General features: G+C 48.8%; 1 protein-coding gene across 1 annotated transcript in view; it reads left to right on the top strand.

Moving 5' to 3' along the window:
• The window catches only part of LOC106593454 (RNA-binding protein 26-like), a 41,107-nt gene that overhangs the window by 14,042 nt on the left and 13,772 nt on the right, over positions 1-13,293 (top strand). The window contains 5 exon segments of the mRNA XM_082963183.1: positions 165-308; positions 1,318-1,429; positions 5,380-5,557; positions 6,379-6,603; positions 10,840-11,034. Of these exon segments, the coding sequence (XP_082819309.1) occupies positions 165-308; positions 1,318-1,429; positions 5,380-5,557; positions 6,379-6,603; positions 10,840-11,034 (854 nt within the window).

The following is a 13,293-nucleotide window of genomic DNA, read 5'->3' as shown; positions in this document are numbered from 1 at the left end:
CCTTCAGTTATCGACTAGCTCCAACCTCTGTATCCGTGTGTCTCTCAGAGGGGAAGGTGAAAGGTTTTGTCTGTGTTAAGTCTGTGTTGTCTCCTCTCTCTCTCTCTCTCGCGCGCTCTCTCGCTCTCTCGCTCTCTCTCTCTCTCTCTCCCCCCCCCCCCCAGACCAGTATGACTCTGACATGTATAACCCTGAAGCTCCCAGCCTCACCAACACCTCCAGACCTGTATATCGCCACAGAGTCAACGCCCAAAGACCCAACCTCATAGGACTGACTATGGGGGAGGACCTACCTCACAGAGACAGAGGTACACAACCTGTCTGGATTCAGAGGGAAAGGTGGGACAGCAATGGGATGTTAGATTAGTTACTTAGAGGAGAGGGAGAGAGGAGGAGGGGGAGGTTCTCTATCCTGACTGGTCAAAGTGTGAACTGTGGATGTTATATTAGTTACTTACAGGGGAGAGAGGGAGGGAGAGAGAGAGAGAGAGAGAGAGGTTCTCTATCCTGACTGGTCAAAGTGTGAACTGTGGATGTTATATTAGTTACTTACAGGGGAGAGAGGGAGGGGAGAGAGAGGAGGAGGGGGAGGGAGGGGGAGAGAGAGAGAGAGAGGTTCTCTAACCTGACTGGTCAAAGTGTGAACTGTGGATGTTAGATTAGTTACTTACAGGGGAGAGAGGGAGGGAGAGAGAGGAGGGAGGGAGAGAGAGAGAGAGAGAGGGAGGTTCTCTAACCTGACTGGTCAAAGTGTGAACTGTGGATGTTAGATTAGTTACTTACAGGGGAGAGAGGGAGGGGAGAGGGCGGGGGAGAGAGAGAGGGAGGGGAGAGGGCGGGAGAGAGAGAGGAGGGAGAGAGGAGAGGGAGGTTCTCTATCCTGACTTAGTTACTTAAAGGGGAGAGGGAGGGAGGGAGAGAGAGAGGAGAGGGAGGTTCTCTATCCTGACTGGTCAAAGTGTGAACTGTGGATGTTAGATTAGTTACTTACAGGGGAGAGAGGGAGGGGAGAGGGTGGGGGAGAGGGCGGGAGAGAGAGAGGAGGGAGAGAGAGGAGAGGGAGGTTCTCTATCCTGACTTAGTTACTTAAAGGGGAGAGGGAGGGAGGGAGAGAGAGAGAGAGAGAGGAGAGGGAGGTTCTCTATCCTGACTTAGTTACTTAAAGGGGAGAGAGGGAGGGGAGAGGGAGGGAGAGAGAGAGAGAGAGAGAGAGGAGAGAGAGAGAGGAGAGAGGAGAGGGAGGTTCTCTATCCTGACTGGTCAAGGCCTCGTCTGATCTCGTCGGTCCAGTCACGTCGTTGTTTAATGAATTCCCAGATCAGATGCCCAACAGCAACAGAATGAGGATCGTTCTGGACTCAGCCTCCAGGAAGAGATCTGCTGTCTCACACCTCGGAGCGATGCCCCTCAAGAAACCCTGGTCCGACAAGTAAGAACACACACACACACACACACACACACACACACACACACACACACACACACACACACACACACACACACACACACACACACCCTGGTCCGACAAGCAAGAACACACACACACACACACACACAACACACACACCTGGACCACACACACAACACACACACCTGGACCACACACACACAACACACACACCTGGACCACACACACACAACACACACACCTGGACCACACACACACAACACACACACCTGGACCACACACACACAACACACACACCTGGACAACACACACACACAACACACACACCTGGACAACACACACACACAACACACACACCTGGACAACACACACACACAACACACACACCTGGACAACACACACACACAACACACACACCTGGACAACACACACACACAACACACACACCTGGACAACACACACACACAACACACACACCTGGACAACACACACACACAACACACACACCTGGACAACACACACACACACACACACACACACACCGACAACACACACACACACACACCGACAACACACCGACAACACACACACACACACACCGACAACACACACACACCGACAACACACCGACAACACACACACACACACACACCGTCATAGAACCGTCATAGACCACAACAGGTAATATACCTGGGGGTTCATACAGAACATTAGAGGACCGTCATAGACCACAACAGGTAATATACCTGGGGGTTCATACAGAACATTAGAGGACCGTCATAGACCACAACAGGTAATATACCTGGGGGTTCATTCAGAACATTAGAGAACCGTCATAGACCACAACAGGTAATATACCTGGGGGTTCATACAGAACATTAGAGAACCGTCATAGACCACAACAGGTAATATACCTGGGGGTTCATACAGAACATTAGAGAACCGTCATAGACCACAACAGGTAATATACCTGGGGGTTCATACAGAACATTAGAGAACCGTCATAGACCACAACAGGTAATATACCTGGGGGTTCATACAGAACATTAGAGAACCGTCATAGACCACAACAGGTAATATACCTGGGGGTTCATACAGAACATTAGAGGACCGTCATAGACCACAACAGGTAATATACCTGGGGGTTCATACAGAACATTAGAGAACCGTCATAGACCACAACAGGTAATATACCTGGGGGTTCATACAGAACATTAGAGAACCGTCATAGACCACAACAGGTAATATACCTGGGGGTTCATACAGAACATTAGAGAACCGTCATAGACCACAACAGGTAATATACCTGGGGGTTCATACAGAACATTAGAGAACCGTCATAGACCACAACAGGTAATATACCTGGGGGTTCATACAGAACATTAGAGGACCGTCATAGACCACAACAGGTAATATACCTGGGGGTTCATACAGAACATTAGAGGACCGTCATAGACCACAACAGGTAATATACCTGGGGGTTCATACAGAACATTAGAGAACCGTCATAGACCACAACAGGTAATATACCTGGGGGTTCATACAGAACATTAGAGAACCGTCATAGACCACAACAGGTAATATACCTGGGGGTTCATACAGAACATTAGAGAACCGTCATAGACCACAACAGGTAATATACCTGGGGGTTCATACAGAACATTAGAGAACCGTCATAGACCACAACAGGTAATATACCTGGGGGTTCATACAGAACATTAGAGAACCGTCATAGACCACAACAGGTAATATACCTGGGGGTTCATACAGAACATTAGAGAACCGTCATAGACCACAACAGGTAATATACCTGGGGGTTCATACAGAACATTAGAGAACCGTCATAGACCACAACAGGTAATATACCTGGGGGTTCATACAGAACATTAGAGAACCGTCATAGACCACAACAGGTAATATACCTGGGGGTTCATACAGAACATTAGAGAACCGTCATAGACCACAACAGGTAATATACCTGGGGGTTCATACAGAACATTAGAGAACCGTCATAGACCACAACAGGTAATATACCTGGGGGTTCATACAGAACATTAGAGAACCGTCATAGACCACAACAGGTAATATACCTGGGGGTTCATACAGAACATTAGAGAACCGTCATAGACCACAACAGGTAATATACCTGGGGGTTCATACAGAACATTAGAGAACCGTCATAGACCACAACAGGTAATATACCTGGGGGTTCATACAGAACATTAGAGAACCGTCATAGACCACAACAGGTAATATACCTGGGGGTTCATACAGAACATTAGAGAACCGTCATAGACCACAACAGGTAATATACCTGGGGGTTCATACAGAACATTAGAGAACCGTCATAGACCACAACAGGTAATATACCTGGGGGTTCATACAGAACATTAGAGAACCGTCATAGACCACAACAGGTAATATACCTGGGGGTTCATACAGAACATTAGAGAACCGTCATAGACCACAACAGGTAATATACCTGGGGGTTCATACAGAACATTAGAGAACCGTCATAGACCACAACAGGTAATATACCTGGGGGTTCATACAGAACATTAGAGAACCGTCATAGACCACAACAGGTAATATACCTGGGGGTTCATACAGAACATTAGAGAACCATCATAGACCACAACAGGTAATATACCTGGGGGTTCATTCAGAACATTAGAGGACCGTCATAGACCACAACAGGTAATATACCTGGGGGTTCATACAGAACATTAGAGAACCGTCATAGACCACAACAGGTAATATACCTGGGGGTTCATTCAGAACATTAGAGAACCGTCATAGACCACAACAGGTAATATACCTGGGGGTTCATACAGAACATTAGAGAACCGTCATAGACCACAACAGGTAATATACCTGGGGGTTCATTCAGAACATTAGAGGACCGTCATAGACCACAACAGGTAATATACCTGGGGGTTCATTCAGAACATTAGAGGACCGTCATAGACCACAACAGGTAATATACCTGGGGGTTCATTCAGAACATTAGAGGACCGTCATAGACCACAACAGGTAATATACCTGGGGGTTCATACAGAACATTAGAGAACCGTCATAGACCACAACAGGTAATATACCTGGGGGTTCATACAGAACATTAGAGAACCGTCATAGACCACAACAGGTAATATACCTGGGGGTTCATACAGAACATTAGAGAACCGTCATAGACCACAACAGGTAATATACCTGGGGGTTCATACAGAACATTAGAGAACCGTCATAGACCACAACAGGTAATATACCTGGGGGTTCATACAGAACATTAGAGAACCGTCATAGACCACAACAGGTAATATACCTGGGGGTTCATACAGAACATTAGAGAACCGTCATAGACCACAACAGGTAATATACCTGGGGGTTCATACAGAACATTAGAGAACCATCATAGACCACAACAGTAGAATGACAACAGTTTTAAGTCCCATTTTGATTTTCAGTTCGTATAACATGTCAATAATCTTTTTACAGAAATAACCTTGTGTAAACAACAAGCAGTACAGGAGCCGTTCCTTGTAAACAACAAGCCGTTCCTTGTAAACAACAAGCAGTTCCTTGTGAACAACAAGCCGTTCCTTGTAAACAACAAGCCGTTCCTTGTGAACAACAAGCCGTTCCTTGTGAACAACAAGCCGTTCCTCGTAAACAACAAGCCGTTCCTCGTAAACAACAAGCCGTTCCTCGTAAACAACAAGCCGTTCCTCGTAAACAACAAGCCGTTCCTCGTAAACAACAAGCCGTTCCTTGTGAACAACAAGCCGTTCCTCGTAAACAACAAGCCGTTCCTCGTAAACAACAAGCCGTTCCTCGTAAACAACAAGCCGTTCCTCGTAAACAACAAGCCGTTCCTTGTAAACAACAAGCCGTTCCTTGTGAACAACAAGCCGTTCCTTGTAAACAACAAGCAGTGCCGTAACTGTTCCTGTAATCTCCATGTGTTCTGTCAGACCCAACTTCAACCAGCAGAACCTCCAGGGTGGGTTCCACAACAAGAACCCTCAGAACCAGAAGGCTCAGCTTGGGTCTAACACCAAGCTGGCGGTCCGACAGATCCCCCAGGGACTCAACAACATCTCCAAGCTTAACGAACACTTCAGCAAGTTCGGGACTATCGTCAACCTACAGGTTAGACTGATTGGCTAACCATACCTTTCTGCTTTAAGCTGTCATGGTTTTTTGTTGTTGGCATTATTGGCACACTACTCCTTATTTAGTGCACTTCTTCTTAGTGAGTGAGGGTTAACATAATCCTATCTTCCTCCCTCCCCCTGCTCACCCTTCCTCCCGTCTTCCTCTCTCTGTCTCGCTCTCTCTGTGTCTCGCTCTCTCTGTGTCTCGCTCGCTCTGTGTCTCGCTCGCTCTGTGTCTCGCTCTCTCTGTGTCTCGCTCTCTCTGTGTCTCGCTCTCTCTGTGTCTCGCTCTCTCTGTGTCTCGCTCTCTCTGTGTCTCGCTCTCTCTGTGTCTCGCTCTCTCTGTGTCTCGCTCTCTCTGTGTCTCGCTCTCTCTCTGTCTCGCTCTCTCTGTGTCTCGCTCTCTCTGTGTCTCGCTCTCTCTGTGTCTCGCTCTCTCTGTGTCTCGCTCTCCTCTCCTTCCCCTCTTCTCTCTCGCTCTCATGCTCGCTCTCGCTGTCTGTCTCGCTCTCGCTGTCTGTCTCGCTGTCTGTCTCTCTCTCTTGCTCTGTCTCTCTCTCTCTGTGTCTCGCTCTCTCTGTGTCTCGCTCTCTCTCTGTCTCGCTCTCTCTGTGTCTCGCTCTCTCTGTGTCTCGCTCTCTCTGTGTCTCGCTCTCTCTGTGTCTCGCTCTCTCTGTGTCTCGCTCTCCTCTCCTTCCCCTCTTCTCTCTCGCTCTCATGCTCGCTCTCGCTGTCTGTCTCGCTCTCGCTGTCTGTCTCGCTGTCTGTCTCTCTCTCTTGCTCTGTCTCTCTCTCTCGCCTCTCTCCCCCCTCTAGGTAACCTATGGTAATGACCCGGAGGGGGCGCTGATCCAGTTTGACAGTCACGAGGAGGCTAAGCGTGCCCTGCAGAGTCCAGAAGCCGTTCTCAACAACCGCTTCATTAGAGTCCTCTGGCACTGTGATGGCGGGACGGGACCCCAGGGGACGGGACCCCAGGGGACGGGACCCCAGGGGACGGGACCCCAGGGACAGCAACACCATCAACCACAGTCACTCATGGTAAGTCTACGTCCCAAATATGGCAGCCTATTCCCTTAAAAGTGCACTGCTGTTCTACCAGAGCCCTATTGACCCTGGTCAAAAGTGGTGCACTTGGATTTAGGAAGCATGTTTCAGCCATTTTGCCCAATGGCCATTCATTATTAGTGGCCTCAGATCCAGAGTTTTTCCTGCTGGTTCGGGGCGTACTGCAACACAGTTGGCCTTCTATGTTATGTTGTTTGCCCTTGTCTGTTGTCGTTGACCTAGCCTGTTGTCGTTGACCTAGCCTGTTGTCGTTGACCTAGCCTGTTGGTCGTTGACCTAGCCTGTTGTCGTTGACCTAGCCTGTTGTCGTTGACCTAGCCTGTTGTCGTTGACCTAGCCTGTTGTCGTTGACCTAGCCTGTTGTCGTTGACCTAGCCTGTTGGTTGTTGACCTAGCCTGTTGGTTGTTGACCTAGCCTGTTGGTTGTTGACCTAGCCTGTTGTCGTTGACCTAGCCTGTTGTCGTTGACCTAGCCTGTTGTCGTTGACCTAGCCTGTTGGTCGTTGACCTAGCCTGTTGGTCGTTGACCTAGCCTGTTGGTCGTTGACCTAGCCTGTTGGTTGTTGACCTAGCCTGTTGGTTGTTGACCTAGCCTGTTGGTTGTTGACCTAGCCTGTTGGTTGTTGACCTAGCCTGTTGTCGTTGACCTAGCCTGTTGTCGTTGACCTAGCCTGTTGTCGTTGACCTAGCCTGTTGGTCGTTGACCTAGCCTGTTGTCGTTGACCTAGTCGTTGATCTAGCCTGTTGTCGTTGACCTAGCCTGTTGGTCGTTGACCTAGCCTGTTGTCGTTGACCTAGCCTGTTGTCGTTGACCTAGCCTGTTGTCGTTGACCTAGCCTGTTGTCGTTGACCTAGCCTGTTGTCGTTGACCTAGCCTGTTGTCGTTGACCTAGCCTGTTGTCGTTGACCTAGTCGTTGATCTAGCCTGTTGTCGTTGACCTAGCCTGTTGGTTGTTGACCTAGCCTGTTGTCGTTGACCTAGCCTGTTGGTTGTTGACCTAGCCTGTTGGTTGTTGACCTAGCCTGTTGGTTGTTGACCTAGCCTGTTGTCGTTGACCTAGCCTGTTGTCGTTGACCTAGCCTGTTGGCCGTTGACCTAGCCTGTTGTCGTTGACCTAGCCTGTTGTCGTTGACCTAGCCTGTTGTCGTTGACCTAGCCTGTTGGCCGTTGACCTAGCCTGTTGTCGTTGACCTAGCCTGTTGTCGTTGACCTAGCCTGTTGGCCGTTGACCTAGCCTGTTGTCGTTGACCTAGCCTGTTGTCGTTGACCTAGCCTGTTGTCGTTGACCTAGCCTGTTGTCGTTGACCTAGCCTGTTGGTCGTTGACCTAGCCTGTTGTCGTTGACCTAGCCTGTTGGTCGTTGACCTAGCCTGTTGGTCGTTGACCTAGCCTGTTGGTTGTTGACCTAGCCTGTTGGTTGTTGACCTAGCCTGTTGGTTGTTGACCTAGCCTGTTGGTTGTTGACCTAGCCTGTTGTCGTTGACCTAGCCTGTTGTCGTTGACCTAGCCTGTTGTCGTTGACCTAGCCTGTTGGTCGTTGACCTAGCCTGTTGTCGTTGACCTAGTCGTTGATCTAGCCTGTTGTCGTTGACCTAGCCTGTTGGTCGTTGACCTAGCCTGTTGTCGTTGACCTAGCCTGTTGTCGTTGACCTAGCCTGTTGTCGTTGACCTAGCCTGTTGTCGTTGACCTAGCCTGTTGTCGTTGACCTAGCCTGTTGTCGTTGACCTAGTCGTTGATCTAGCCTGTTGTCGTTGACCTAGCCTGTTGGTTGTTGACCTAGCCTGTTGTCGTTGACCTAGCCTGTTGGTTGTTGACCTAGCCTGTTGGTTGTTGACCTAGCCTGTTGGTTGTTGACCTAGCCTGTTGGTTGTTGACCTAGCCTGTTGTCGTTGACCTAGCCTGTTGTCGTTGACCTAGCCTGTTGGCCGTTGACCTAGCCTGTTGTCGTTGACCTAGCCTGTTGTCGTTGACCTAGCCTGTTGTCGTTGACCTAGCCTGTTGTCGTTGACCTAGCCTGTTGGCCGTTGACCTAGCCTGTTGTCGTTGACCTAGCCTGTTGTCGTTGACCTAGCCTGTTGGCCGTTGACCTAGCCTGTTGTCGTTGACCTAGCCTGTTGTCGTTGACCTAGCCTGTTGTCGTTGACCTAGCCTGTTGTCGTTGACCTAGCCTGTTGTCGTTGACCTAGCCTGTTGTCGTTGACCTAGCCTGTTGGCCGTTGACCTAGCCTGTTGTCGTTGACCTAGCCTGTTGTCGTTGACCTAGCCTGTTGTCGTTGACCTAGCCTGTTGTCGTTGACCTAGCCTGTTGGCCGTTGACCTAGCCTGTTGTCGTTGACCTAGCCTGTTGTCGTTGACCTAGCCTGTTGTCGTTGACCTAGCCTGTTGGCCGTTGACCTAGCCTGTTGTCGTTGACCTAGCCTGTTGTCGTTGACCTAGCCTGTTGTCGTTGACCTAGCCTGTTGTCGTTGACCTAGCCTGTTGTCGTTGACCTAGCCTGTTGTCGTTGACCTAGCCTGTTGTCGTTGACCTAGCCTGTTGTCGTTGACCTAGCCTGTTGTCGTTGACCTAGCCTGTTGTCTGTTGACCTAGCCTGTTGTCGTTGACCTAGCCTGTTGTCGTTGACCTAGCCTGTTGTCGTTGACCTAGCCTGTTGTCGTCTGACCTCAGCCTGTTGTCGTTGACCTAGCCTGTTGGTCTGTTGACCTAGCCTGTTGTCGTTGACCTAGCCTGTTGTCGTTGACCTAGCCTGTTGTCGTTGACCTAGCCTGTTGTCGTTGACCTAGCTCTGTTGTCGTTCGAGCCTCAGCCTGTTGTCGTTGACCTAGCCTGTTGTCGTTGACCTAGCCTGTTGGCCGTTGACCTAGCCTGTTGTCGTTGACCTAGCCTGTTGTCGTTGACCTAGCCTGTTGTCGTTGACCCAGCCTGTTGTCGTTGACCTAGCCTGTTGTCGTTGACCTAGCCTGTCTGGCCGTTGACCTAGCCTGTTGTCGTTGACCTAGCCTGTTGTCGTTGACCTAGCCTGTCTGTCGCTTGACCTAGCCTGTTGTCGTTGACCTAGCCTGTTGGCCGTTGACCTAGCCTGTTGTCGTTGACCTAGCCTGTTGTCGTTGACCTAGCCTGTTGGCCGTTGACCTAGCCTGTTGGCCGTTGACCTAGCCTGTTGTCGTTGACCTAGCCTGTTGTCGTTGACCTAGCCTGTTGTCGTTGACCTAGCCTGTTGTCGTTGACCTAGCCTGTTGTCGTTGACCTAGCCTGTTGTCGTTGACCTAGCCTGTTGTCGTTGACCTAGCCTGTTGGTTGTTGACCTAGCCTGTTGTCGTTGACCTAGCCTGTTGGTTGTTGACCTAGCCTGTTGGTCGTTGACCTAGCCTGTTGTCGTTGACCTAGCCTGTTGTCGTTGACCTAGGCCTGTTGTCGTTGACCTAGCCTGTTGTCGTTGACCTAGCCTGTTGGTCGTTGACCTAGCCTGTTGGCCGTTGACCTAGCCTGTTGGCCGTTGACCTAGCCTGTTGTCGTTGACCTAGCCTGTTGTCGTTGACCTAGCCTGTTGGCCGTTGACCTAGCCTGTTGTCGTTGACCTAGCCTGTTGTCGTTGACCTAGCCTGTTGTCGTTGACCTAGCCTGTTGTCGTTGACCTAGCCTGTTGGCCGTTGACCTAGCCTGTTGTCGTTGACCTAGCCTGTTGTCGTTGACCTAGTCGTTGATCTAGCCTGTTGTCGTTGACCTAGCCTGTTGTCGTTGACCTAGCCTGTTGTCGTTGACCTAGCCTGTTGTCGTTGACCTAGCCTGTTGGTCGTTGACCTAGCCTGTTGTCGTTGACCTAGCCTGTTGGCCGTTGACCTAGCCTGTTGGCCGTTGACCTAGCCTGTTGGCCGTTGACCTAGCCTGTTGTCGTTGACCTAGCCTGTTGTCGTTGACCTAGCCTGTTGTCGTTGACCTAGCCTGTTGGTCGTTGACCTAGCCTGTTGTCGTTGACCTAGCCTGTTGTCGTTGACCTAGCCTGTTGGTCGTTGACCTAGCCTGTTGGTCGTTGACCTAGCCTGTTGGTCGTTGACCTAGCCTGTTGTCGTTGACCTAGCCTGTTGTCATTGACCTAGCCTGTTGGTCGTTGACCTAGCCTGTTGGTCGTTGACCTAGCCTGTTGGTCGTTGACCTTTGTTTTGTTTATTGTTGACGTTGTTGTTGTTGTTGTTGTTGTGAACCCCAGCAGGTACAGCAGCCAGCCACTAGTCTGAAACAGTCAGTCAAAGACCGTCTGGGCCCTCTGCCTGCCGACAGCTCAGAGCCCAACCAAGACTCTAGTGTTGCCTCTCAGAATGCCTTTAAATCCAACCTATCAGTGAAGGAGAGGCTGGGCTTCGCTTCTAAACCAGGAAGTACCCCTAGTGGACCGGCAGGAAAGGTGAGAATAAAAGTCCACTGTATCCACAAATGTAAATATCATTTTTGACTTGAGTTTTCCTTTAAGTTGCCCTTCTACTGTAAGTCCCCAGTAATAACACTAGTAGTAGTAATAACATGGACCTCCTCTCCACCAGGTGTCCTCCTATATAAGTCCCCAGTAATAACACTAGTAGTAGTAATAACATGGACCTCCTCTCCTCCAGGTGTTCTCCTATATAAGTCCCCAGTAATAACACTAGTAGTAATAATAACATGGACCTCCTCTCCTCCAGGTGTCCTCCTATATAAGTCCCCAGTAATAACACTAGTAATAATAACATGGACCTCCTCTCCTCCAGGTGGTTCTCCTATATAAGTCCCCAGTAATAACACATAGTAGTAGTAATAACATGGACCTCCTCTCCTCCAGGTGTCCTCCTATATAAGTCCCCAGTAATAACACTAGTAGTAGTAATAACATGGACCTCCTCTCCTCCAGGTGTTCTCCTATATAAGTCCCCAGTAATAACACTAGTAGTAGTAATAACATGGACCTCCTCTCCTCCAGGTGTCCTCCTATATAAGTCCCCAGTAATAACACTAGTAGTAATAATAACATGGACCTCCTCTCCTCCAGGTGTCCTCCTATATAAGTCCCCAGTAATAACACTAGTAGTAATAATAACATGGACCTCCTCTCCTCCAGGTGTCCTCCTATATAAGTCCCCAGTAATAACACTAGTAGTAGTAATAACATGGACCTCCTCTCCTCCAGGTGTTCTCCTATATAAGTCCCCAGTAATAACACTAGTAGTAGTAATAACATGGACCTCCTCTCCTCCAGGTGTTCTCCTATATAAGTCCCCAGTAATAACACTAGTAGTAGTAATAACATGGACCTCCTCTCCACCAGGTGTCCTCCTATATAAGTCCCCAGTAATAACACTAGTAGTAATAATAACATGGACCTCCTCTCCTCCAGGTGTCCTCCTATATAAGTCCCCAGTAATAACACTAGTAGTAGTAATAACATGGACCTCCTCTCCACCAGGTGTCCTCCTATATAAGTCCCCAGTAATAACACTAGTAGTAGTAATAACATGGACCTCCTCTCCTCCAGGTGTTCTCCTATATAAGTCCCCAGTAATAACACTAGTAGTAGTAATAACATGGACCTCCTCTCCTCCAGGTGTTCTCCTATATAAGTCCCCAGTAATAACACTAGTAGTAATAATAACATGGACCTCCTCTCCTCCAGGTGTTCTCCTATATAAGTCCCCAGTAATAACACTAGTAGTAATAATAACATGGACCTCCTCTCCACCAGGTGTCCTCCTATATAAGTCCCCAGTAATAACACTAGTAGTAATAACATGGACCTCCTCTCCTCCAGGTGTTCTCCTATATAAGTCCCCAGTAATAACACTAGTAGTAGTAATAACATGGACCTCCTCTCCTCCAGGTGTCCTCCTATATAAGTCCCCAGTAATAACACTAGTAGTAATAATAACATGGACCTCCTCTCCTCCAGGTGTTCTCCTATATAAGTCCCCAGTAATAACACTAGTAGTAATAACATGGACCTCCTCTCCACCAGGTGTTCTCCTATATAAGTCCCCAGTAATAACACTAGTAGTAGTAATAACATGGACCTCCTCTCCACCAGGTGTCCTCCTATATAAGTCCCCAGTAATAACACTAGTAGTAATAATAACATGGACCTCCTCTCCACCAGGTGTTCTCCTATATAAGTCCCCAGTAATAACACTAGTAGTAGTAATAACATGGACCTCCTCTCCTCCAGGTGTTCTCCTATATAAGTCCCCAGTAATAACACTAGTAGTAATAACATGGACCTCCTCTCCTCCAGGTGTTCTCCTATATAAGTCCCCAGTAATAACACTAGTAGTAGTAATAACATGGACCTCCTCTCCACCAGGTGTTCTCCTATATAAGTCCCCAGTAATAACACTAGTAGTAGTAATAACATGGACCTCCTCTCCACCAGGTGTTCTCCTATATAAGTCCCCAGTAATAACACTAGTAGTAATAACATGGACCTCCTCTCCACCAGGTGTTCTCCTATATAAGTCCCCAGTAATAACACTAGTAGTAATAATAACATGGACCTCCTCTCCTCCAGGTGTTCTCCTATATAAGTCCCCAGTAATAACACTAGTAGTAGTAATAACATGGACCTCCTCTCCTCCAGGTGTCCTCCTATATAAGTCCCCAGTAATAACACTAGTAGTAGTAATAACATGGACCTCCTCTCCTC

The sequence above is a fragment of the Salmo salar genome, chromosome 16 (genome assembly GCF_965601325.2).
Source record: "Salmo salar chromosome 16, fSalSal1, whole genome shotgun sequence".
Classification (NCBI taxonomy): domain Eukaryota; kingdom Metazoa; phylum Chordata; class Actinopteri; order Salmoniformes; family Salmonidae; genus Salmo; species Salmo salar.
The sequence above is the reverse complement of the archived record's forward strand: the minus strand, read 5'-3'. Positions and strand labels throughout refer to the sequence as shown.